The following is a 22,202-nucleotide window of genomic DNA, read 5'->3' as shown; positions in this document are numbered from 1 at the left end:
CGTCATCACACGAGCGCTACTGGGCCATGCCTATGTTCATCAAGTACCTCCGGCTGGAGCGCCGGCTCCTCCACTTCTGCCCAATGCGCCCAACAATGAGCGGTACGTTGAACATAACAGCTTCTTTTGTATGGTAGTCTCAGCCGGGTGTCTTTGGCCACCGTCTGACCTGTCTGTTGCGTCTGTTGTCTCTTTAGATATGACTCAGTTATTGCGACACCGTGTGGGCAATATCATGAGGTGGTCATATTTGAGAACACTCAAATCTATCCGGAGCTGGTGGTTTACTACACGGTCGACTAGGATCAAAGCTAGCTGTCGTGGATAGTTCCATTTACACACGTTTGCTGTTTGCCATATCCCTGGCTGTTCTTTTTCTGCCTGATTTTTGCTTGTCGAGTGGCCAAGAGCATGAGACGGACAATTGACTCGTGAACGATGTTGGGGAGAGCTAACATCTGAATCAAAGTGTCAATTTTTTAGAGATAAGGATTTCATCTTGTTTTATCTGATGTCCCCTTTCGAACGAATCCCGTTTTGCTGCATATGCACGGTTTTGGGGTATGGCTCAGCAGAGCATTAATCATGCTCCACGGCGTGGGAGAACGAACTTGACGCTCGCCGCGTTTGAGGTCAAGGAGCTTACATGTTAAATGAATTCAATTAGAAGCTTTGGGCTGTTATAGCATGACAGGCTCTGTGTCAAGAAAAAAACAAAAAACAAAAAACAAAAACCGAGCCAAGGGGAAAAGGGGAAAGAAATAGCATAAAGCCTTGTTCGGCATCCCGCCTCTCGTTTGGCAAAGGACCGAAAAAGGCAACCAAATGAACAAATCAGTCACAGAAAAGCATTTAGCGCGGTATGGAGTCAAAACGAGGCTTGGCGACGTTGCGCTTCACAGGTCCCAATTCGATGCGCGATATGTTTTGTCCAAAGGTAAGCGTCGAGACAGTTTCCCCCAGGTTGGACTCGGCTGGCGAAATGTTGATAAAGACGCAGCATTTTGCGTCACCTCCCAAGGAGTCTTGAAGAACGTGCGTAAGTTTGCAGTTGCGATAAGGAACGTGCTTTTGCTTGCCTGCAATAGCTGTGGGTCGAATCCGCATGGCATCGGGATGAGAGTCGTAGGGACACGCGAATACCCGTCGCTTGCTTCAGTCGGGGTTGTTTTCTTGCTGTACTGAAGTTTGTCAGCTTACCTTGAAATACGAGGCTGAGCGACTGCAGCGATTTGTTGATGGCAGCTGCTTCTACCAAGCGCTGCCCTGTGGCCTGCGAACGTCCCACACGCTCCGAACCTGACGTCAAGTCCATGGCAGTGAGTACCATGAATGCTCGCAAGAGGTCCTGGAGTAGACGGCAGCACTTACCAGCAAGATCACAGAGGGTTAATTTGCCATGACTGTTGACGCCGGTGATGCGATTGACGCCGTGGATATTGATCTCCAGCAACAAATGCGATCGGCTGGAATGGATATTCATGGATGTGGCAGCGACTAAAATCGATCGCACAATAGAGTGAACAAGAGGAGACAAAAAGGTGAGAGCACAAGCACCTTGTGCCAGGTTGGGCCTCAGCTCTTTTTCTCCCCGCCAAACGCCACAACTCATCTCTCAGCAGAGACAGGGGAGGCATACAAATAAACAAGGGTAAAATAAAAACAAAACAAAACGATAAAGATCACCAAAACATTGTGCCAGCGCTGTTAACAACGCGTACCAGTGCGGTTGCGATCGCCTTCTTCGAGGACGCGCGTGACGTCGTCTTCCGTTGCCACTTCGCGCACAGTAAGATGTTCGACGTAGGATCGTCCGCTCTCCTCCATTCGAATACGCAATGATCGCTACAGGGCAGGTAAAATCCAATCAACCACGATTCCCAAGTAGAGTCACACGAGGTCGTGACGAGTCATGCGGCGGCAGCATACGCACATGGTCACCGCGCAGCAGGTCGTAAATGTTTTCGTTGTAGATTTCCATGAGCGAGAGCGTCATGGTGTACTTGACGTCTTCACGCGCTTGGCAAATTTCAAAGAGCTCTTTGATAGCTCGCTGCATGGATCACATACAAATGCGCAGGCGTATAGGCTCATGAGATGTGATTGAAAAGCAAACTGCCGAGCGCAATCAACGACGTGGCAGATGCAGGATAGATATTTCTGTTGGGAACGCACCCGATTCACCCCCGGATTCTCCGGAGGGCCCATCATGGTGTATGTTTTGCCAGAGCCAGTCTACAACCCATATGTGCCAAGCACGCCAATTTGTGTCAAGATGCAACAGTCATCAGTATGCCTAGACTAGGTGAAACGCACAAACCTGGCCGAAAGCTAGGAAGCAAACATTGTAGCCATCAATGCAGCTGGTGATGATCGGAGAAACGTCCTGATACACCTCAGATTGCCGCGTTTGTGGGCCGTAGGCCCGGTCAAACTCAAACACCTACACCCACAGCCCACTTGTGAAAATCTGACAGCCTCCTTATGGTGACTGCCACTTCTGAAACGGGGCATGGTGCACGTCTGACCGTCTTCTTGCCCGGCACCATGAGCTCTGAGTCTGAAACAAATTGAATGACGTTTGGGACACGATCATCCAGGCGGCAGCGGCAGAAAACGCGAATGTTGCCTGCACAAAGCAAACATGACCCCAAACGCAAAAATGGGTCAGATAGTTGTATTTGCCGGGGAGGCTCATCGACGAAGCATGACATATCGTCTCGCAACCTGACGTACCCTTAAGTTCCTGCAGTTTATTGTACAATAGTTTGCGCTTCAAGCACTCCTTTTGATACTTGGAACGCAGAGTGGTATTGTCTTTGTTCGCGCCCGCGAGTCTAAGACCAGGCACACCGTGAATTCTCGCCAGTCCTGTCTTTTTGTTCGGCTCCAGGACATGCCACTCACTGTAAGTGAAGTTTGCCAATCTGAAAAGCCAGGTTCTTTGCCAGTGTGCGCAGTTCTGTGACAGCAAGTTGCATTTCTTGCTTGACAAGCTTGTTTTGTTCCCCCAATTCCTGTCCAATGGCGTCGAACCACGTGGATGAGATGCTTGGGTTTGAACTTTGAGGGGTGCGTGGGAGTTGAACCCGACCCAAAGCTGGGGGCTCGGGGTGATCGCAGCAGAAATTGATGCTGTCAAAGCGGACAAACGCACGACCTACCTCCACGCTGTAAACGAGCCGTCCAATCTTGGCACGGTTGGATTGGCGTGCAGAGTGCAGGCGAACGCGGAGCTGAGACTCCGCCACTCGAACCAAGGACAACTGCTGCTCTTGCCGTAAGACTGTGTGTGCCACAGCATGTTGATCCCCACGCTCCAATGCTGCCACCTTAGCTTCCTGCGCATTGTGGAGCGCACATCCAACCACGTCAGCATCCAGTACTGTGCCACATGACCAATGGTACCAGCCGTTGACAGACGTCGGCTCGGCGTGGCCATCATCAGCGAATAAGCAGCAGGGATGTCAAACACCAACATACCAATTCTTGAATCGCAGTTAGGTAACGATTGCGCTCCTCAACGGCCAGCTGAGAAGACGTCTCCTCCACAAAGCTCTCTGACTGCTCCTCAAGCAAGAAGATTCGCTTGGCCTGGCGCTCAACGATCCGTCGCGACTCTTCCGCCTAAGCATCATAAAACATGGTTAAGATCAACTGCCCTTATAGATGGTAGCGTGTAGAGGGGCGGGCAAGGAGTGGGGCTGTGACGCACAGAGTGGCGTGCTTGAAGCAGTTGATTTTCCAGCACTTGCAATCGAGCACGCAGCAGATTGTTGTCCTTGTACGCGCTCTCCATTTGTCGCTCAGACATTTGCAGGCGTTGCTGGAGCGAGGCAATCAGAAGAGCATCGTTGTGCTCTTCCTTGCGGCTGCGCTTTGACTTGCGATCGGCCCAGTTTTGCATCTCCGCCGACTACACTCGAAGATGAAGATGCGTGTTGAGCGCGGGCGCGGATGATGGCACAATGAGGTTTGAAGAACCGTCACAGCAAGCTTGACCGACCTTCCAATTGATGGTGGCTGTGACATCGTAGTTGTTGAGCCGCAGTGCCAGCACCTGTTCCTGGATGCTTTCCCACGTCGGGATGGCCTGCACTCGCAGCAATGCCGATACAGGTCAAGTCATACCGATATGGCTCGGTGGCATGGGCAGACGCTGTGGTGCAGTCGCACAACTTTACCTTGCTAATTTGCTGAAGCGCCGACTGCGTCTCGGGCAATAGGGCTTCCCAGGCAATGGGGAGGGGTCGCAGCTGCTGGTCCTCGTCCAAGTAGAGACGAACGGTCCGATAGTCAACGCTCGCACAGGAGTAATATTCCTTTTTATTCACTGGGTGGCGGATGACCTGATAATTGAGGCCCTGCCAAGCCGCATGCGCAAACGTTTGCCCACTGTTGCAAAGTCACATACAGACGCGCACGCAAACACATATATGCACACACGCACGCGTATTCATCACAGATGCAAGAATAAGTGCTTGCAAAAGTCCAACGATCGATGTCCGATCGGGGTGGCAAGCAGCGGCGCACGTGGCGGGGAGGGGGCGGGCTTGGTCAAACGTGCCTTTGTGGATGGTTGTGATTGGCGGCAAAGTAATCATCAAACGATCCGTAGTATTCTTGCCAGGGCTCCATCTGATTCTCCCATTCACGAGGCACAACTTTCCATGCCTGGAGATGCGAGCAAGATGAATACGCCGACACCACTGCGGGGCTGGGGCGCAAGTCCTGCTCCGGCTAGACGAAGACACTCGAGACATGGCAAGGCAAATCCACTCTACCTGTTGTTCACTGTCCAAATACAGGCGTTGGCCTTGGTCATCGACATATGTGGTAATTACGACGCCGTCAGACATGGCAAAGTACTCGAATTGCGTTGGGGTCTCCTGCCGACGTGAGTGTAGAAAGATGCAAAGACCACGTGGGCAAGATTGGCGCCAATTTTGACGTGAAGGACGTGCGGCTATTGGTGTGATCAGGAGGGTCAGGAGGGTCAGTGGCAGAACCAGACGTACCTCATCCTCCAGGCGCAGGAACTTGGGTGGGGTGGTGTATGTCATGGCACCGGTTTTCTTGTTGAAGAAGATGGGCAATGCATCCTCCTCGTACCCTGTAACGACGCAGCAGGATGTCTCATCAGGCGTGGATAAACACAAGATGGCAAGCACGCACGTGAAATCGAATTCAAACCTGAGAAACCGATGCGGATCCAATCGGTTTCTGCACTAGATATGTCGGCATAGGCCAGCTGCAACAGCTTGCGTAGTAAGGGGACAAATTCTTCAAAGCGCAGCTTGCCATCACGGTCCTTGTCAGCTGCCTTGAAGAGTCGCTGAGCGTCCTGTTTGTTTACGAGGGATTTGGGACGGGCATTGCGAGGAAGATCTGTCAAAGAGGGGGGTGGCCAGCAACGCTGGGCGGTGGCCAGCAGCTCTGGCTACAACATTCGACCGGATCCAACGCTGACTATGCGTGAGTACCTTGTCTTCCAAGTTGAGGTTCAGGGTGGATGATTGGCAGATGGTTTGATATTCCCAGGGCTCAAGCAAACCGTTGCCTTTTGTTTCGGCGCGCCGAAAAATTACGGCCGCAAATTGCTGATAAGCGGCGACCATGACAGGATTGTTAAAAAAAAGTAAGGGGGGGGGGGGGGGGGGGCGCGTGATTAGGCTTGGGCAGGCAACCCGAATGCCACGAGGATGAATAGGGATGAGTCAGCCTGGAAGTGGGGCGAACCTCGAAAACGTCTTCGGCACGCTCGACTTGTTGCTGCAGATGCTGAGCTTGTTCGACCTGCTCGTCGAATTGACGAGAGGTAGCGAGTTCATACTGGCTCGCATTGCTGTTGTGCATGGCGGGGCTAAGACGATTGCTCGTGCTGCTCGTGTCGACGCTAGTTCGGCGTTGGCCGGCGGTAGAACGCTTTTTGGTCGGTTGGGACTCTGCGATTCTTATGGCAGGGGTGCTTTGTGGCGAAGCAGCAGCAGGTTTGGGGGTGCGTTCGGTGGGTGCCGGGTGCCGGGTGGTGCTGTCAGGCACGGGAAGCATGGGGGAATCGACCGCCTTCTTGGCGGTCGAGGTGGACAAGGTGCGGGACGGCTGGAGACTGAGCGTCAAGTCGCCCGAGGCTTCAAGGATGCTAACGGCGCGCGAAAGCTTGTTAGAGGAGGAGGATGGCTCACGCCCAAAGCGCCCATCTCGCTGTTGCTGCCGTAAGACTCCTATGCAAACGCAAGCGTGTACGACTGATATGGTGAGCCGTTGGTGTGCAGACCAAAACACAAACAGACACGAACCGCCACGGCTGCGCTTGGTCTCGCACGGCGTCACACAAACCTGGTGCAATGCCGCTGTCCTCTCGGCTTGAGGCTACCTGCAGCTTCTGCCAAAGCGATTCGTGTGCGTCGTGAGCGGTTGGCAGTGGTGAGTCTGATGAAAGGGGGCGAGAGAGGAATGGCTCCTGTTGTAAACGCGCTGCTCCGCATGACACTTACGCGCGAGGTGGAGGGAACGCGCGTGCTCGGCGTTGACTTGCTCGGGGCGCTCCCCATGCCGCCAACATAGGGGGCGCACGCTGAGTCCGTCGAGCGACCATACAGGGCTCTCCTTCCCCGCCTCTGCTCGCTCTCTCCCACTCTCAGGGCGGTGCCAAACGGGAATCCGATGCTTCTCCCCCCTCTCCGTCACAGGACCAGCAGGAGCAAATGGAAGCGTCGGGATGAATCCAAGCCAAAGTAGCCGTGTCAGCCAACTATCCGGTCAGGCTGTGACCTGCTGCGCCTTGCCGCTCACGCCGTCCCCGAGCCGCTGCCGTTTCCATCGATCAAATGTTGTTGTCAAGTTGAGCGCAGCAGACAACAGTGAGGGGGCTTTGGGCTTCACAATATCGGCTTGCGTTTTGCGGGGAACGACGATCGCTCAGAATGTCAGATGATTATAGCGTTGTCAGATGGAAATGTCAGAGAAATTTTATGAGGATTTTGTTCTCGATCTTCAGTTTCGTTCATGTCTCTGTTAATTGATGTGTCTCGCTCATTTTCTCTCATTTAGCATTGATTTTGGCTAATTTGTCAGAGACGAAGCCGCTCACTCTCTGGACCTTGGCTCAGCCCGTACCGCCATCTCTCATTCGCAGACGGAATGGCGACGGCGACGGGGCCAGCGGCGACGGGGCCGGCGGCGACGAGGATGGCCTTGTTGGAACGCCAGATGGCGGCAGTTGGGCGGGGAATGTTTCCCGATTTGCCAGAGTCATGTCAGGTATGGTATGGCGCTTGCGAGTTTTTCCATGGGGTTGTGCGTGGTGGGTGACACCGTTGGGTGGCTAACAGGTCTGCGTGTGTGTGTGTGTGTGTGTGTGTGTGTGTGTGTGTGTGTGTGTGTGTGTGTGTGTGTGTGTGTGTGTGTGTGTGTGTGTGTGTGTGTGCTGGTGTTACGAGCAGGTGTTGTGCAGCCCGCGTGCGACCGTCATCTTGATCGGCTCGGCACACGTTAGTCAAAAGTCGGTCGATGAGGTTCTTCAAGTGATACGAACCTACCGTCCTCGTACGTCTCGCTGCATGGAAAGAGGCAATGCTACAACTGTTCTTTGTGACCTCGCTGATCTGACGTGGTGATTCATGCGTGGACTGGGCAGCGGTGGTGGCTGTCGAACTGTGCAGGGAGCGGGCAGGCATGTTAAAAATGAATTATTCAGATACCAGTGCACTGCAGCAAGCGGAGCCTGATTTTGCCGAGGTGAGCCCTCCTTTTGCTGTCACCATCAAGCTCTCATCATGGCTGATGCTTTTCCGATGTGCTTGTTGAACTTGGCTCAAACTAAACTCTGGGTGGCACAGATTGTGCGGATAGTACAGCAAGGTAATTCAGCTACCATAGCCCAGCTCTTCGTGCAGAGCCTCTACAGCTGGCTCGCCACCAAGCTCAAGATCGAGGTGATGCCCGGTCAGTGGCGTCGTATGCTCCCGCTCCAACTGTGAACCGGCTCGGCGTGCGTGCTACCATGTGCCACTTGTGCTCATCTTTGTGGGGCTTGTATGTATCCATGGGCTGTGTAAGGCGCTGAATTTGCCGCCGCTGCGCAAGGTAATAATGGGTCGAATGAAAAAATCCTCCTCAAAGTCGGACTGGCCCCTTGGCTTTCATTCTGCCTGATGCTCATCCTTCCTCTGGACGCTCCCCCTTTTCTTGAATACGGGTAGAATGTGAAAGCTATGGTGGCTCTGTCGTGCTGCTTGATCGCCCTGTCTCGGTGACCTTGAATCGCACCATGGGCAATTTGACCTTTTGGGATAAAGTGCGCTTCCTTTTTCTCACCATTAGTGACGTACGTCTCGCGACAAAAGCTGCCCGTCCAATGGCATACAATCCCACGCTTTTGTGATCGCAAGGCGGCACAGGCTTGCAGTTCTTTCCATCAACCTGTGGCTTGATTGGCATGCCATCACTTGACCGTGTTTTTGTCTTGCCTGCTGATGAATAACCAGTTGTGGTCGGATTTGTCGCTGGAGGATGTGGAGCGGATGCGCAAGACGGACGTTGTCTCTCAAATGATTCAGGAGGTCACGGAGGCCTTTCCACGGCTTGCCCAGCCGCTGATCGCCGAGCGCGACGCCTACATTACGCATGTGCTCAATGCTGCCTGTAACTTTGCATGCATGATGTGCCGCAACACGGGTGAGATGGCTCGTCCACTCGCGAGCTTGGCCGTTTGCTGTGCATCTTTGTACTTCTGCCTGCTGCTGATCCTCATGTGGCGCGTTTTGGTCATTCTTGAATGGCGCTGGTCGATAGAACAATACCTGTTGGAGAACATGATGGGGCAGGTGACATTTGCTGGTGTCGCTCGTGATACTTTTGTTCTGCCTCGAGAGTCCATGCGATCGCCTTCCAATGACCTGGTAGTCGCCGTGGTTGGTGCTGGGCATGTCGAGGGGATCAAGCGTCTCTGGTATGCCCAAGAGGTATGTGGTGCTTTTGAGCCGTTGCACCGGGGTTTCAAAGTGGCCTGTGGCCTTCTGGAACGAGCAACACTCAACTCAACTCATTTGTGGTTGCTGCTTGTTTGTGTGGTAGGGGCTGACACCGGCGTATATTGAAAGCATTGCCAAGCCACTTGAGCCCCCAGCGTCTCGATGGCAAGAGTCATGGTGGTGGCGGAGCTCGGTGCTGCTGTGCGGCGCCGCCTTTGCCTGGACTGTCTACAAGCGGTCCCATGCGTTGTAGGCTTTGAGTTTGCCAGAGCCACCAAATACCAGTGGCATTCCGAATTCGACCATGGACGTCGCGCGCGCCTGCCAACTCCTGTCGCATAGACAAGAAGAGACAAGAAGAGATGAAGTGAGAGAGAGAGAGAGAGTTTGAGAGAGTTTGAGAGTTTGAAAAGACACACATGAACATCTGTTCGAAAAGAGAAATTCATCTCCCTCGGTTCTTTAATTTTTAAATTTGGAGAACAGGGAGGTGTACTGGATGATCATGTCTGCGTGAAGCAGCTCATGGCTCGCGGAGAGGTACGTGGGTTGCGGATCTGGGCGGAGGGCGGGCGGGCGGCGGGCCGTGCGCGGGACGGCGTGCTTTGAATGCATTCAGTGGGGTTTTCTTTGGAGGGTTTGGCTTGGGCACTGAGAAGATTGATGGTGGTATGCGTGTACATTGAGACTCATGATGTATACTGGCGCCTTCTTCAAGGGCCTGCTGAGACGACGGGGTCATCGCACAACGGCACGTATCGAGCCAGTGCAGAGGTCACTGGTATCTGGGCAGCGCCCGCGCTGGGTAGGCCCACGGGGCTGTCTGAGCTTTTATCATACAGCAGCCGACCAGCGCCATGAACGTCATCTTTGTGATTGACACCAGTGCCTCAATGCACAAGCAAACACCTCACAACATGAGCTGTCTGGACACGGCTCGTATTGCCATTCTCAATTTTGTCAAGGTTCGCCCGGTGCCGCTCATTCAACTGTCATAGATGCGACTCCTTTTGATCTCCATCGCCGCCTTCTGCTTACTTCTTTTTGCCTCTCTCTCCTCTCTCCCTGACCCGCACACTTGACAGGCACGCAGTCAGACAAGTCACGGCCGTTATGAGCGTTATTCCCTTCTTAGCTATGAACAGGTTGGATCGTGTTGCTCAGTTGACTAGTTGACTGGCTTTGGGTTGCGTCTTTTGGCGGTATTGGCTTCCAGCGTCAAAGTCAGCGCGCCCACTCATTCTCCTTGCCCCTGTGGCTTGTCGCACACGCTGCAGGGTTCGCAAGCGCTCAAGTGCTGGAATCAGCCGCTGCCTGTCCTCGAGCTTTGCCTGCAAGAGCTGAGCTATACCGTAAGATAAAGGTGTCCAACTCACTAAGACCCATGGTTCTTCACTCGCTTGTGTCTCGTCTGCTGACTTTCCTCAACCAAACCTGATCATGGCCCCCTCTTCCTGGTTTGGCATCAGGACTGCACCTCCCCCACAGAAGCCTTGTTCACTGCCTTCCGCCTCTTGCACGTTACGCGCATGCCAAAGGATTGTGACACCTACGGACAGGTGCGTATAGCATAGCCATGATGTTGTTACATCATCAGGCCCAGGCACGCTCTGGGGCACAGGATCCCATCATCATCACTTGCTGCCGCGCAGGGTCGCCAACCATGGAACCTGCTGCCGGCGGTGATCATCCACGTGAGCGATGGCGGTGGGCTGACCACAGCTCAGGGGCCCGTGGCCGAGCCCGTGTTACCTGCACCCGACGCTTCTTGTGGCATGGATCTTACGGTCGAGCCCTTTCGTTGGGATGTTCACCTCTACAGCATCAGTATGTGGGCGCCTGCTTGGCCATCATTGCATCGTCTCCTCTAGACCACCGCGACTCGTGCCTCTCTTGCCAACCCTGGCTCGCCACTGCCGTTGCTTAGATTTGAACATTTCCGTCGCGAGCACCGTGCGCAATCGCGATCGACCCGAGCGCAACCTTCACGACCCCCTGCGTGACTTATGCAATGCCACAGGCGGCGAAGCCTTCAACGCCCTCACCCTCAAGGTATGGCTTCAGCTGCTTTCTCCTCTCAAGCACGATCGGCCAGCCTGCCACACGCCATTGTCCGCACTCACCGTCCCGGCTGGGCTGCACAGGGTCTATCACACAGCCTGGATCACCTGGGTGGTCGTCTCATTCCTTCTATCATCGTCAATTTACAAGCCAAACAGGTGAATGGTGCCGTCTTTTGCCTGTTCCTTTTTGGGACTCGAATACCGTTTGACAAAAGCTTGTCAATCTTCTTGTGGCACAACCAAGACTGACAAAACTCACACGCGACTTGGCCCTGCATCCCCGCCAGTCCAAATCGGCGCCCTCAAACATGCCCTCTGAGGCACGGCAGCGTATCTGGGTGCGCCCTGATGTCACGGGCAAGCTCCATGGTACTTGGGTACGACTGCATATACACGAGCCCACCCTGCGTCCCAGTTGAGCAGCAGTATGAGTGCTGATCTTTGATTGCCCTTGGACGGATGCAGATGATTCCCGAGGACTATGCCCCCGAGCGCGGCCAAAGGTTGCGCGCACGCAGCGCTTTTCCAATTCTGATTGTTGAGCCGCATCCCCAGGCACCCATCGTTGTCCAGGGCTTGCCCTTTGACAAGTACGAGCTCGAAGCTTCGGCTCTCACCAAGTGGATCCTATCGCACAAGAGCACCAACATTTGTTTCCACTGCCGCATCAAGCAAACGTTTGTAGCACTAGCACCCATCATGCTCTTGTTGCTTAGTCCGCTTAGTCGGGGCTCTGTTCTTAATACCTGTTTGCCTGGCTGTGCAGGCTGTCAGGGCCCGAGGGCGCTCCCGACAAGACGGTTCTCTCACCTCCTTTTGCATATCTCAAGCCTGCCTCAACGCGCAAGACGGTCAACCTAGTCGTGCTTCCCATGAACTTTCCAGCCCTCGATGCCCTGATGCGGCAGCACAAAGCGGTGCGTGGCCGTACCGCTCTGACCTCATGGGTCTCGAATTTGAATTGCGCTGATGCGTGAATTGGTTGATCAACGCTTGCAGAGCGGCGCCTCGATCGAGTGGCAGGAGCATTTGCAGACGTTTGCTGCGCAAGTGCCGTACTACTATCACCAGGTGCCAAATGTTTCTTCTTTTGTGACCACTTATCGTTTTTATTCTCCACCTTTGTTTTTTTGCATTGCTTTTTCAGCAAGTCCACACTGCTGACACCATTGTTTTAGCCTTTGCGTGCAGAAATGTGCTCCAAAGTGGACCCAGCTGCTTCGCGGTGGCTGAGCGTCGATAAATTCCCTGGCCGCCTACCCTCAGCCATTGCCAACACCGTCAACCGGCACAAGGTTTGGCTCCTGCAGATCGCATTTGCGGCTTTCTTTCGGCAATCGCCCTGTTTTTGAGGACCAATCACGCTTGATCACGCTTAATTTTCTCGCGTGTCCTGATGCCCTATCCACGCCCGGGAACGGCCATTAGACGCAATGCCGCAACGAGATGATGAAAATCTTCAACAAGCTCCAGACCGATCAGGCGGCCCAACAGCTTCACCAAAGCACGTTGCAAACGGGGGCGCAGCTTCGAGACGGGGCCACCGTGGATGGGCCTTCAGCTGGCAACGGCCGGGATGGTCGTCGGGATGGTGGTCGCAGCAGCAAGCAGTGGGGCCCCCAGGATGCAGACAGTGCCAGCTCTCCCTCTTTTGAGATTGTGACCGGTGTTCATACCTTTCAGGTTAGTTGTGTCTTGTGTAGCTTTGTTGAGCAGCTGTTGCGAGAAGCTATTGCCATTTCTTTCCCGAATAAACACCTCGGCCCAAGTATGCCGGCGTCCCTACCATCGCTTGCTCACGTAACTCGTTGTTTATTTTGTCAGAAACGTACTCTGGACCCATTGCTTCGAGGACATGACACGCGTCGGCCCACGTTGCTGGCGACTATTTTCGAGGCACGTCGCCTGTTGAGCGGGCAGCTGCCCGAGGGACCGCGTCGACCTGATTCTTTCGACGTGAGCATTGCGGCCATGAGCAACTTCACAGAGGCTCTGCACCGACGCGCGGTAAGCCCCAATCTCGAGTTTAAGCTCGTCCAACTGTCAGGTGGACAAGATGATCACTATACAGGGCCCTGGTCATGCTCTTATGGCTGGCATTGTGCTTTGCAAATGGCCATGACGTTTGAAATATTGCAGCGAAGCGAGCTGCGATCACCTCTGCCTGATGAAGAAGTGAGTGATGTACCACCCCTTTTTGGCAACCCCTATCGGCGCAAGAGCCAACAACACACAATGGTGGTGGACGAGGCCGAGGCGGCGCCTGCGGAAATTGCCAAGATGGGCTCCGATCAGTCGCGCGATAGCACCGTCATTGGTCGCAGTACTCTGACGGGAGCTGCGGGGAGCAAATCGCCTCGCTCGGCTGTACGTTTGACAATGCGCGCGCTTTCGTTTTCTCGCGTGTGTCTGGTGCTCCCATGTGTTTCCAAGCGGTATCAGATGGCTTTTTGTTGTGTCTGTGTAGGCCCGCGAGAAGCGGGGTGCGGAAAAACGACCACCAAGTGGCGGAGAGGAGGGTCGTCCCGACCGCAAACGACCGACAGAGGGCTCCTCCAGCCACAGTAATGGAGCCAGCAACGGTGCTGGCTCAGCCAACACTTCGGCGCTGCCTTCTAGTGGCAGCGGGAATGCCGGGGCCAACTTGAGCGCAAACAAGAGCGGACTTGTGCACCCAACGCCTCAAATGGCCTCTGCCACAACATCCGTGCCCAATGGCCCTGGTGGGGGCAGTGGCGCCGGCTTGTCAACAGACTCGAACGCAGCGTCACTGATGGCTTCGCTCATGAACAGCAAGGCCGCCGAATCGCGAGCCAACTCAAGTCGCTCCACCCTACTGGGAAGCACCTCTCGCAAGACGATCAAACGTCCCGCCAGCGATGGGAGCGACGCAAGCAGCACGAGCAGTATGAGCGGGCCTACACCTGCCAAAACGAGCAAGAACGCCAAAGGCAGCAAAAATGGGTCTGGCACGGTGCCTTCGGGCGCTCATGCCGCGGGCAGCGCAGGCTCGGGTAATGGCAGTGGCGCAGCGCTTGCGAGCGGTGCTTCGGGAGCAGGATCGAGTGACGAGACCCTGGCCTCTGGTACTGCAGGTCATGACGCTGGTGCGGGCGCAACAGGAGCGAGTAGTGGAGCAACAGGCTCAGGAGCCCCGGCGGCCGGCAGCTCGAGTAGCGGTGGGACGGCAGATGGCGGTTTGCGGCAGCAGTGCATGCGGTTGATTCGCGAAGGTTGCTCATTGGCGCAGCTGCAGGGCATGTTGCACGACCTGCCCTCTGATGAGCAACGACGTGCGTCGCTGCTCAAACAGCTGCGTTCCCAGGCTGTACGCTTCAAACAACTCGAGTTGCGGGATTGGCTGATGACGCTGTCCTGAGAAAAAAAAATCAGCCCTCCTGTCTGTTAAGCAGAATTGATGAATCCCATTTTTGCAAATGTGGAAGGAATGTGGCCGCCGCCCCGGACTGTTGGTGTTCACACGACCACCACTTACACACTTCATACCATACTCATACCATGCACAGGGCACACACAGATGCAATGATCCAAATCGAAAATGTGTGTGTGTGTGTGTGTGTGTGTGTGTGTGTGAAGCAACGTCGGAGCCAAACCCACATCGTACGTCGGAGCCGTTGGTTGTATCGCTCATGTACGGCAGCGCAACCAACCGAATGTAATGGTGCTGCCAGATGGGTGAATACGACAGGACCATTCGTGTTTTAGCTGCTCAAGACTGGGGTCTGGGGTTATGTATTCAGCGTGCGGGGAAAGCCCTGCCATTTTAAGTATCAGTTTACATTAGGTGTCTAATTAACTCTCTCTATGATGCTCTATGGACGAGTGCTGATGAAATGCGTTCTGACACAAAATGGCAGCCATGGTACCTGACCAAAGAGCTTGCTTCTCCAGCGCGTCTACTGCTCTTGCCACAAATAACCCGCTGGCGATCGGCTCAAGTTCGGCAGGTCGCCCGTCGCGTTGCAAACCGTGCTCCTATATGCCTCTTGAGTTTATAGTATTTGTTGTGAAAGCTTCCGGCTCCGACGTTGTCTGGAACGCCCATGCTCGTGCCTCACGTTGTGCCGAACAACGAGATTCGCACGCCCGCCTTGCCAGCGTCCACTGCCTGCTTTAGTGCCTTGCGTGTCATTGCTAGCCTCCCGCCACTAGTGATGTGAAAGAGGAAGCATGGTTGGGCATTTTTCTCAAATTAAGCGCCGCGTGACTTGCCACCCGTTGGACCGCCGTTATGTCGAAGGGAACCGCCTTGCTCTTTGCAGCTGCCGTGTCGATCGTGGTCTTGGCCTCGCAAACCGTGGCTGGCATGGGCATGACACCTGTATCACTGGCGCCGGACACCGAGCACAATGAGATTGTCTACTCACAACATCCCATGAACACGTACACCATGAATGTGACCAATGGCAAGATTCGCGTCACGGTGATGCCTTGCCTGGGCAAGGTGAACTGGACGCTGACAGCGCCCAACGGCGAGATTGTCGATGGACTGTTTTTTACCGCTGATCATGTTCACCGACCCGTCGTGACGCATGCTGGTTCTATCAGCAGCCTCAACTTTGATGAGACGGTGGTCGACTTTAGCAACCTGGCGGCAATGAACGGCATCTACACCATCAAGCTCTACAACATCTATCAGTCTGGCGATGCCTCCTCTGGTCATCACATGGGTCGTCGCGATATGGCCATGGACATGGAGGACACGGGCGCAACCGTCAACATTGAGAACGCGTCTGTCACCATCTACTGGTCTGAGGAGCCCCAGCTCAACTGGCCCTACCCCGAGTTGCCTGATGATCCATACGTCGATATGGAGCCCAGTGGCACAAACTCTTCGCAGATCCTACTGCGCTGGGATGCCAGCCCAAACCATGGCGATGACCTCGAGTACTGCATCTACGGCCACGCCATGGGTAGCATGATGGCCCACTACATCCATGCGACACCATGCAGCATGCACATCGTCGAGTCTACTGGCGACATTGATCGCTGCGTGGGCCAAGATTTGCACGTGTACATCGATGGCATCCCAGCTGGTGCCATGTACATGGTGGACATTGTAGCTCGGTACAAGAGTACAGGCAAGGCAACCGCCTACTATGGCGGCGTCTGGACCAGTGAGGCTGAGAGCAGCCCAGGAAGTACCGCGAGCCCAGACACTCAGGGCAGCCAAGGCGATGATAGCAAGGACGTGTCCTTGGCCATTGGCATCACCTTTCTCGTCACCTTCCTCGTAGTTGGTGTTGTCGCTGGTGTGGCCATCATGATGGTCCGAAAGCGGGGCCAAAATGAGGTTGGCAACAAACCTTATGAGATGAACGTCAAGGGCGTCACGGCTTCAGCATAGACATTGCCATACACCGCTTGCACTCTCGCACTCGGCCAAGGGCGGATGAATGCTCTTCTTTCCATCGGGTGTCGGCGATGCTGGCAATGATTTTGGCTTTGAATCTTCATTTTTTGTATCAGATCTAAATTTATATCGGATATCCGACAAATGGTTGTCACTCACCTCAATCGACTGACAACTGACAAACACCACAGAGTCAAAAAAAAAACAGATGAGAGCATGCGCCTTGAAACTTGCTCGGGCAAAGCCATGTATGGTGACTGATATCTTAGTCAGCAAAATAGGTTTTAAGAAATTCCATCGTTGGAAGGAGGTCGGCTTGGCTGCCCACGCTGCTGAGATACTCCACACTGTTGAAACCAACCAAGAGAAAGCAGGCCGCATCAAGAAGCTACCAGCATGTTGTCTCGCCTGCCCAATCAAATCGGCTCAGAATAACACGAGGAATCTTTGAGCAAATGGCGTTTCCAAGCTTTACACATACTTTTCGATGCTTCCGTCAATCAACTCGACCGGCTTTTCCAAAAAGCCCTGTACCCGATGATATCTATGGCCAGGCGGGGGGCCATGATGTTCAGAAATGGTATGCCGTGGAGAAGGACGGCATACAAGAACGGGGCAGGAAGATGCAGAAAGATGCAAGTTGCTCACCGCTCGCCCAACAACATGGTTAGGTTGAAGGAAACAGCATCCTGGGTACAATCAAACATCAAATCCAGAACGTATCTCGCCCACTGTCACTCCACCCCAAAAGCAGCACCAATCATCAGAAATGGAAATGCCTTGTTGACATTGTTCACGAAACGGGCATTGTTGGCGGAACGACCGAACCATCCGCTTCTTTTTGGTTTGTGTCAAAGCCAGCACAAACCAAGACGCGTTTTATCGAACCTGAAACAGACCCCAATGAGCACGGCGCAAGCCAGTGTGCACGCTGTTGGCTATTTGCCCCGTGCCAATGCTGAGCACGACAATTTGGCTAATGTCCACTGTACATGCGAGTGGGGCCGCCGCGTGTGAGTATGGCGCATTCGCAATCAAAGAGTGGCCATGCCTGACACCGCATCCAGAAACAACAGAGCTCACCTTCCGGAAAGGCGGCGAGAATGGCGGATACTCCTTCCAGCGCCGGCGTATTCGCAAACATGCCACCATCAATAAAGCCCTGTCGCGTGTGTGCCAGGAGCATTGACGAGGTCCATATGATGAATACCGGTCTCAAAGCACGACAGTGGCCAAGAAAATGGCGCGGACATGCTCAAAAATTCGACAATGCAGAGGGTTTGACAAGTTTGGCAAAGGCTATTCTCGGCACCTCGTAGACGGGAAACTTGGTCGGAGCGGCCGTGGCCATCATGGCCACTTTGTAGAGCGGCAAATCAAGGTGGCGAGGGTTGTCTTCACCAGTCTTGGCTAGCGACACAGTTTGATAAGATGGAGCGGTGGGAAGACAGCCGGCAAAGGAGCATACAATGAAACACGTTGGGCACCAACAAACCATCGAGAAAGTTGGAGATGCAATCCGGGTGCCAGATTGAATGCGCATGATACTGATTTTGTCCCGTGCAAGCGTCGCCAGGTGTGTGCATGCGAAAGGTGGGTGCCAGCAAGTAACGCTCCAGCTCCCACATGTGCGCACCGGATGCAATCTCTGAGAAAACGCTAACGAGGGGAGCGCGTAGCCAGAGATTGAGTCTAGGCCGCACAGCAACACGTCTGCGTGGACGCCTGGTCCCAATGCGTACCTGTTCTTGTTTGAGCCGTCGCGCGCAGCATGAAAGGGGCTCCAACCCCGCAATATCGGAGGCAGGCCAAAGATGATGACGGCACCCAAGTCAAAGAGTTTGCGCGTGACGGCGGCCGAATGCCCTAGGAGTTGGGTGAGTTGGCCACATGGAGGCAGGTGAGGGAAGCGGTGGCAGACGCTGTCCCAGATGCAGGGGAAGTGGAAGTCCATTCAGGTCTGAGATTTGCAGTCAATGATGTGCGCGTGACGCACCCATGCACATCAGGCCGGCAATCAGCGTGCCGGTCGAGGTGCCAGCAAATACATCAACGCTGTCAACAAACTCGGGCATGTCCTGCGGTTCAAATGTGTGCGCATGTGAGAGTCGGATACGGTGGCGCACCCAGCCGAAGAAGGGATCTTTGGTGGTGGCTTTGTACAGGCGGGGCGGGGAAGACAACCTCTTCGATCCGCTCCATTATGCGTGCAGCAAAAGCCCCGCGCACTCCGCCGCCATCCAGGCTGAGGACACTGTGAAGGTGGAGGCAGGGTGTACGTCTGTAAGATTGGTCGTCCTCGCCGACTTGAGCCAAAATTGACAAGGTCATGGAAAGCATACCGAATGGGCTTGCCAGATCGAATGCGGTCCCGAATGCGTGCCAGGCGCCGTGCTCGCCCCTCTTCGCGGCTGCGTCCCAAGCCTGGAGCGAGCAAAAAAAAAAAAAAAATGCCTTGTTGAGATGACCAAGATGAAGCGTTCGTCCGCGCTGCCACAAAGCCTTGAAGCAACTGGGACACAGAGCCTGGAGAAGCTGGGGCATTTCCAAGGAGTGGCTCAAGGCAAGGCGTACAAGAAGGGTGATTGGCGGCCGTGACTTGGCGCAGCTGTCGCTTGCAGTCTTCACGGATGTTGTGAAGGCGCCGGCGCCGTTGACGCCATTGATGAACGAGCCAACAGGACCAGAGGGCCGCGCTTCCCACTGTCGCGGCAAGTACCACGGTGTACAGTCGACTCATGGTGATGCGTCGTCGGCAAGTTCCAAGCAGTCTCAGCACCCTCCCCCCTCGGTCCGACACCTTTCCGGCGTCCACCAGACACAACAGAAGTCACCTCCAAACCCACACGCCCTCACGATATTATATACTATACCGCCCCACGTTCCGAACCCCCTCCCTCCCCTCAACCCCAGTGACACACACACACACACACACACACACACACACACACACACACACACACACACACACACACGTCTCAGTCGTTGCAAGCACCGTCCGTCGCTGCCGGCCAGCTATTGAGTAATTTGGAAACTGACGAACACAGTGATGATACTCTCTATTCATTATTTGTCAGATTGTTATCAGATAAAGTCAACACACACACACACACACACACACACACACACACACACACATATTCATTTTTGAAGTTTGAGTGGCGGCGGTGCTCTTGTGGTGGCGGTCGAGGGTCGAGGGGAGCAGAGGAAGGAAGGTGTCTTGAGATACAAAAACGCAGGGATGGAGCTGAAGAGTGGGTTGGCTGGGTTTGCCACTTTGGCCACCATTGGGCTATTCCTGACGGGCATGTGAGTCGAATTCGAGCCCAGGGTAGCACGAGATGGTCTGGATCGAGACGGACTGACCTGAGCGTGCGCCTTGATGCAGCCCTGTAGTGCGGCGGATTCGTCAAGTTCGCTCGTCGGAGAGCGTGGCCTACTTTCCCTACATTGCCGGTGTGCTCAAGTGAGATTGATTGCTGCAGCTCTTTGCATTGAGGCGGATTTCTGCCGCCGCAGCAGGCTCACGCAGTGATTCCGGCAATGTGATGCAGCGGCGTCCTGTGGCTCAAGTATGGGCTTTTGGTCGACGACTTTACCGTCATCTTTGTCAATGGCGTCGGTGCTTGCCTCAATACCTACTATGTCGTCATCTGCTACCTTTACAGTAAAACACCGGTAAGGGGGCCAGCGCTGCCAGCACGCTCCTGTAGCCCATACGTCAGCTCGTGCGACCTCTTCTCATCAAAAGCCTTTTTTTCTGAAACCAGAGTCAGTACATTCCCTCAGTCACCTCAAGCTTTGGCTTTCTGGTCCTGGTCATGGCCTATGTCAAGTTTGCCGTCCCCGTGCTCGAGGATGTGCGTTGTGACAAATCTCAAGCCCTTGTTCCTGCGCGCGTGCCCCATCCCACCACCACGCTCACGCAGCTTGCCGTGCGCCTCAGGCCATCTACGTCGTTGGGTTGATTGCTTGCGGAAGCACAGTTTTGCTTTTTGGCTCCCCGCTGTCCACCGTGGTGCGTGTCTCGGCGGCCTGCGCCGACCGCGCCTTTCACCATGGGCAGGGGAAGGACTCACCATTCGTCAATCTATTGCACGCACATTGCAGGGGACCGTTTGGCGCACTCGCAGCACGGAGAGTATGGTGTTTTCTCTATGCGTCATGAACTTTGTGGTCTCTGTGACTTGGTCGCTCTATGGCTACGTTTTACAGGACGCCTTTATTCATCTACCCAACGCTTTTGGAGCCCTTCTCTCCCTCCTCCAGCTGCTTCTCTTTGCAAAGTCTGTCAATCGCCTGCACCACCGCGCTGGCTCATCTCTTAGCCACCCTCGGCTGTGCTGATGGTCTGATGCTGTCGCTGCCCCTGGCAGATTTCCCTCAAGTGGAGGCCCTGGCCATCGTTATGATATTGCAGCTCGTCTCATTTAGAAGGCTTCATTTGCCTTAGGACTGATACCATTGTGACCCACCCTTCCATTGCCTTGCCCGTGCGAGGGGTGTTTGAAAACATAGAACTCGCATTCTTGCCCCAACTTATTTCGCGCCAATTACAACATGTAGTACGACACAACGACTGCCGCGCACAAGTTAAATTTTATGCAATACATCTTGTATGGCCAGCTCGGAAGAGCGCATTCAGATTTCCTTTTTTTCCGGCATGGAATGACACGCCGTTCACTTGATTCTAGCAAAAACACATCGGACAACGAGCGGGCTTGGAAAAGGCCTTAGCTCATGCTCGAGAGATACTTCTGCGTCAAAATCAAGCAAGGATTCATGCAAAGCGAAGAGACATTGATACATGAGCCGATGGGTACACACGCAGCCGAGTTGATGAGTTGAGCGACGAATGAAACGCGCGACTGATAATCACATACTCGCTTGGTCTGAGCAGCACACTGGGTGAATTTGGCCACCATTTCGCCGCAATCAAGCGGTCGGCCAGGGTGTGCCTGCAAACAATCGACAACGGCCGCCTTCTGCTCTGCACAATAGGCTGGCAGTTCCTTGAGGCTAAGCAAAGTAACGCACGAACAGAAATGAGTCGGGTGGTGCGATGAACAGGTCGGCAACTCTGGCGCTCCCCGCACCTAAACTTGTTCTGAAATTCGCCAACGGCCTCCTGATATTGCTTATCCGCCGTTTCCTCGCGCTGCCGAGCCGCCCAGCCAAACAACAACATGAGCAACTTGCTGTTCAAGTGCATAGCCTCGTGTCTCAAGTGCTGGAGACGATTGACGTACTTGTTGGTTGAGCGAATCCATGCGCTCCTGCCAGGTCAGGTCCAGTTGACGCAACTCCTATTGACGGTTGGGGAAGAAATGTGAGAAGCTGATTATGCTTGGTGGGCACCCGAACCAGAACCAGCCGGCCAGACTTGAACTGTGACTCACCTGCTCTTTTGAGCGGCGCTCACGAGCACGGCCCTCCTCAAAGCCCTGATGACGTTGAAGACCATTCGTATCAATGCAGATGAGACGATGCAGGCGTGTACAGGGGCGAGGTCGAGGACCAGACAAAACAAGCAATTAAAAAAAATAAAGGTCATGTAGCAGAGGACAATTCGGGGGGTCACCACGTACCTGGCGATGAGCCTGCACGAGAGCCTGTTGAATCTGTTGCTGAACGACGGCGGCCTCTGCAAGTGCCGTGTGACATGCAAGTGGGTCAGATGAACGAGTAAGCTATCAATGGTGTCAACAGAATGCTGGTGGGGGGGGGGGGGGGGGGGGGGGGGGGGGGGGGTTTTTTTTACCCCCCCGAGGGGGGGCTTGGGGGGGGCGG

At 54.4% G+C, this 22,202-nt stretch overlaps 7 protein-coding genes across 7 annotated transcripts in view; 3 read left to right on the top strand and 4 right to left on the bottom strand.

Moving 5' to 3' along the window:
* Positions 1-811: 811 nt before the first annotated feature.
* MONBRDRAFT_34521 (uncharacterized protein) lies at positions 812-2,596 on the bottom strand (the record flags this gene model as incomplete). Its single annotated transcript, XM_001750270.1, has 8 exons — positions 812-1,088; positions 1,201-1,299; positions 1,372-1,497; positions 1,722-1,845; positions 1,934-2,002; positions 2,071-2,235; positions 2,321-2,443; positions 2,522-2,596. The coding sequence occupies 8 exons, from the start codon at positions 2,594-2,596 to the stop codon at positions 853-855; spliced, it is 1,017 nt and encodes a 338-aa protein (XP_001750322.1). The 3' UTR covers positions 812-852.
* Positions 2,597-2,791: 195 nt separating this feature from the next.
* Positions 2,792-6,554, bottom strand: MONBRDRAFT_34520 (uncharacterized protein; the record flags this gene model as incomplete). The annotated part of the gene is made up of 15 exons (XM_001750269.1): positions 2,792-2,837; positions 2,908-3,017; positions 3,165-3,341; positions 3,484-3,627; positions 3,716-3,916; positions 4,007-4,093; positions 4,185-4,364; positions 4,564-4,674; positions 4,785-4,889; positions 5,019-5,113; positions 5,194-5,344; positions 5,484-5,600; positions 5,740-6,224; positions 6,340-6,385; positions 6,498-6,554. Coding segments are annotated over 15 exons (2,112 nt in total), but the record flags the coding sequence as incomplete, so codon positions are not given.
* A 503-nt stretch (positions 6,555-7,057) lies between these two features.
* On the top strand, positions 7,058-14,417 carry MONBRDRAFT_34519 (uncharacterized protein; the record flags this gene model as incomplete). Its single annotated transcript, XM_001750309.1, has 24 exons — positions 7,058-7,263; positions 7,446-7,548; positions 7,640-7,740; positions 7,842-7,947; positions 8,205-8,329; positions 8,490-8,679; positions 8,797-8,966; positions 9,462-9,515; positions 9,818-9,940; positions 10,061-10,120; positions 10,253-10,327; positions 10,445-10,534; positions 10,628-10,802; positions 10,903-11,027; positions 11,120-11,194; positions 11,254-11,415; positions 11,504-11,715; positions 11,805-11,955; positions 12,038-12,109; positions 12,217-12,333; positions 12,467-12,721; positions 12,863-13,045; positions 13,178-13,405; positions 13,506-14,417. The coding sequence occupies exons 1-24, from the start codon at positions 7,144-7,146 to the stop codon at positions 14,415-14,417; spliced, it is 3,984 nt and encodes a 1,327-aa protein (XP_001750361.1). The 5' UTR covers positions 7,058-7,143.
* An 873-nt stretch (positions 14,418-15,290) lies between these two features.
* On the top strand, positions 15,291-16,406 carry MONBRDRAFT_12431 (uncharacterized protein; the record flags this gene model as incomplete). Its single annotated transcript, XM_001750308.1, has 1 exon — positions 15,291-16,406. One exon carries the CDS (start codon positions 15,291-15,293, stop codon positions 16,404-16,406), a length of 1,116 nt encoding a protein of 371 aa, XP_001750360.1.
* Positions 16,407-16,883: 477 nt separating this feature from the next.
* On the bottom strand, positions 16,884-19,255 carry MONBRDRAFT_34518 (uncharacterized protein; the record flags this gene model as incomplete). The annotated part of the gene is made up of 10 exons (XM_001750268.1): positions 18,987-19,255; positions 18,755-18,836; positions 18,597-18,666; positions 18,409-18,490; positions 18,155-18,278; positions 17,908-18,071; positions 17,725-17,822; positions 17,496-17,574; positions 17,301-17,398; positions 16,884-16,940 (listed from the first exon to the last, which is right to left on the bottom strand). The coding sequence occupies exons 1-10, from the start codon at positions 19,150-19,152 to the stop codon at positions 16,884-16,886; spliced, it is 1,020 nt and encodes a 339-aa protein (XP_001750320.1). The 5' UTR covers positions 19,153-19,255.
* Positions 19,256-19,653: 398 nt separating this feature from the next.
* On the top strand, positions 19,654-20,380 carry MONBRDRAFT_12429 (uncharacterized protein; the record flags this gene model as incomplete). The annotated part of the gene is made up of 3 exons (XM_001750307.1): positions 19,654-19,721; positions 19,967-20,090; positions 20,183-20,380. The coding sequence occupies 3 exons, from the start codon at positions 19,654-19,656 to the stop codon at positions 20,378-20,380; spliced, it is 390 nt and encodes a 129-aa protein (XP_001750359.1).
* Positions 20,381-21,108: 728 nt separating this feature from the next.
* MONBRDRAFT_34517 (uncharacterized protein) overlaps positions 21,109-22,202 on the bottom strand; it is a 5,646-nt gene continuing 4,552 nt past the window's right edge. Inside the window, exons 19-24 of the mRNA XM_001750267.1 lie at positions 22,001-22,059; positions 21,812-21,856; positions 21,662-21,718; positions 21,509-21,570; positions 21,296-21,431; positions 21,109-21,169 (exon numbers count right to left, since the gene is read on the bottom strand). Of these exons, the coding sequence (XP_001750319.1) occupies positions 21,146-21,169; positions 21,296-21,431; positions 21,509-21,570; positions 21,662-21,718; positions 21,812-21,856; positions 22,001-22,059 (383 nt within the window). The 3' untranslated portion in view covers positions 21,109-21,145. The remainder of the gene's footprint in view (positions 21,170-21,295; positions 21,432-21,508; positions 21,571-21,661; positions 21,719-21,811; positions 21,857-22,000; positions 22,060-22,202) is intronic.

The sequence above is a fragment of the Monosiga brevicollis genome, genomic scaffold (genome assembly GCF_000002865.3).
Source record: "Monosiga brevicollis MX1 MONBRscaffold_39 genomic scaffold, whole genome shotgun sequence".
In the NCBI taxonomy this organism is placed as follows: domain Eukaryota; class Choanoflagellata; order Craspedida; family Salpingoecidae; genus Monosiga; species Monosiga brevicollis.
Note: the sequence above shows the minus strand (reverse complement) of the source record. Positions and strands in the feature narration are given on the sequence as shown.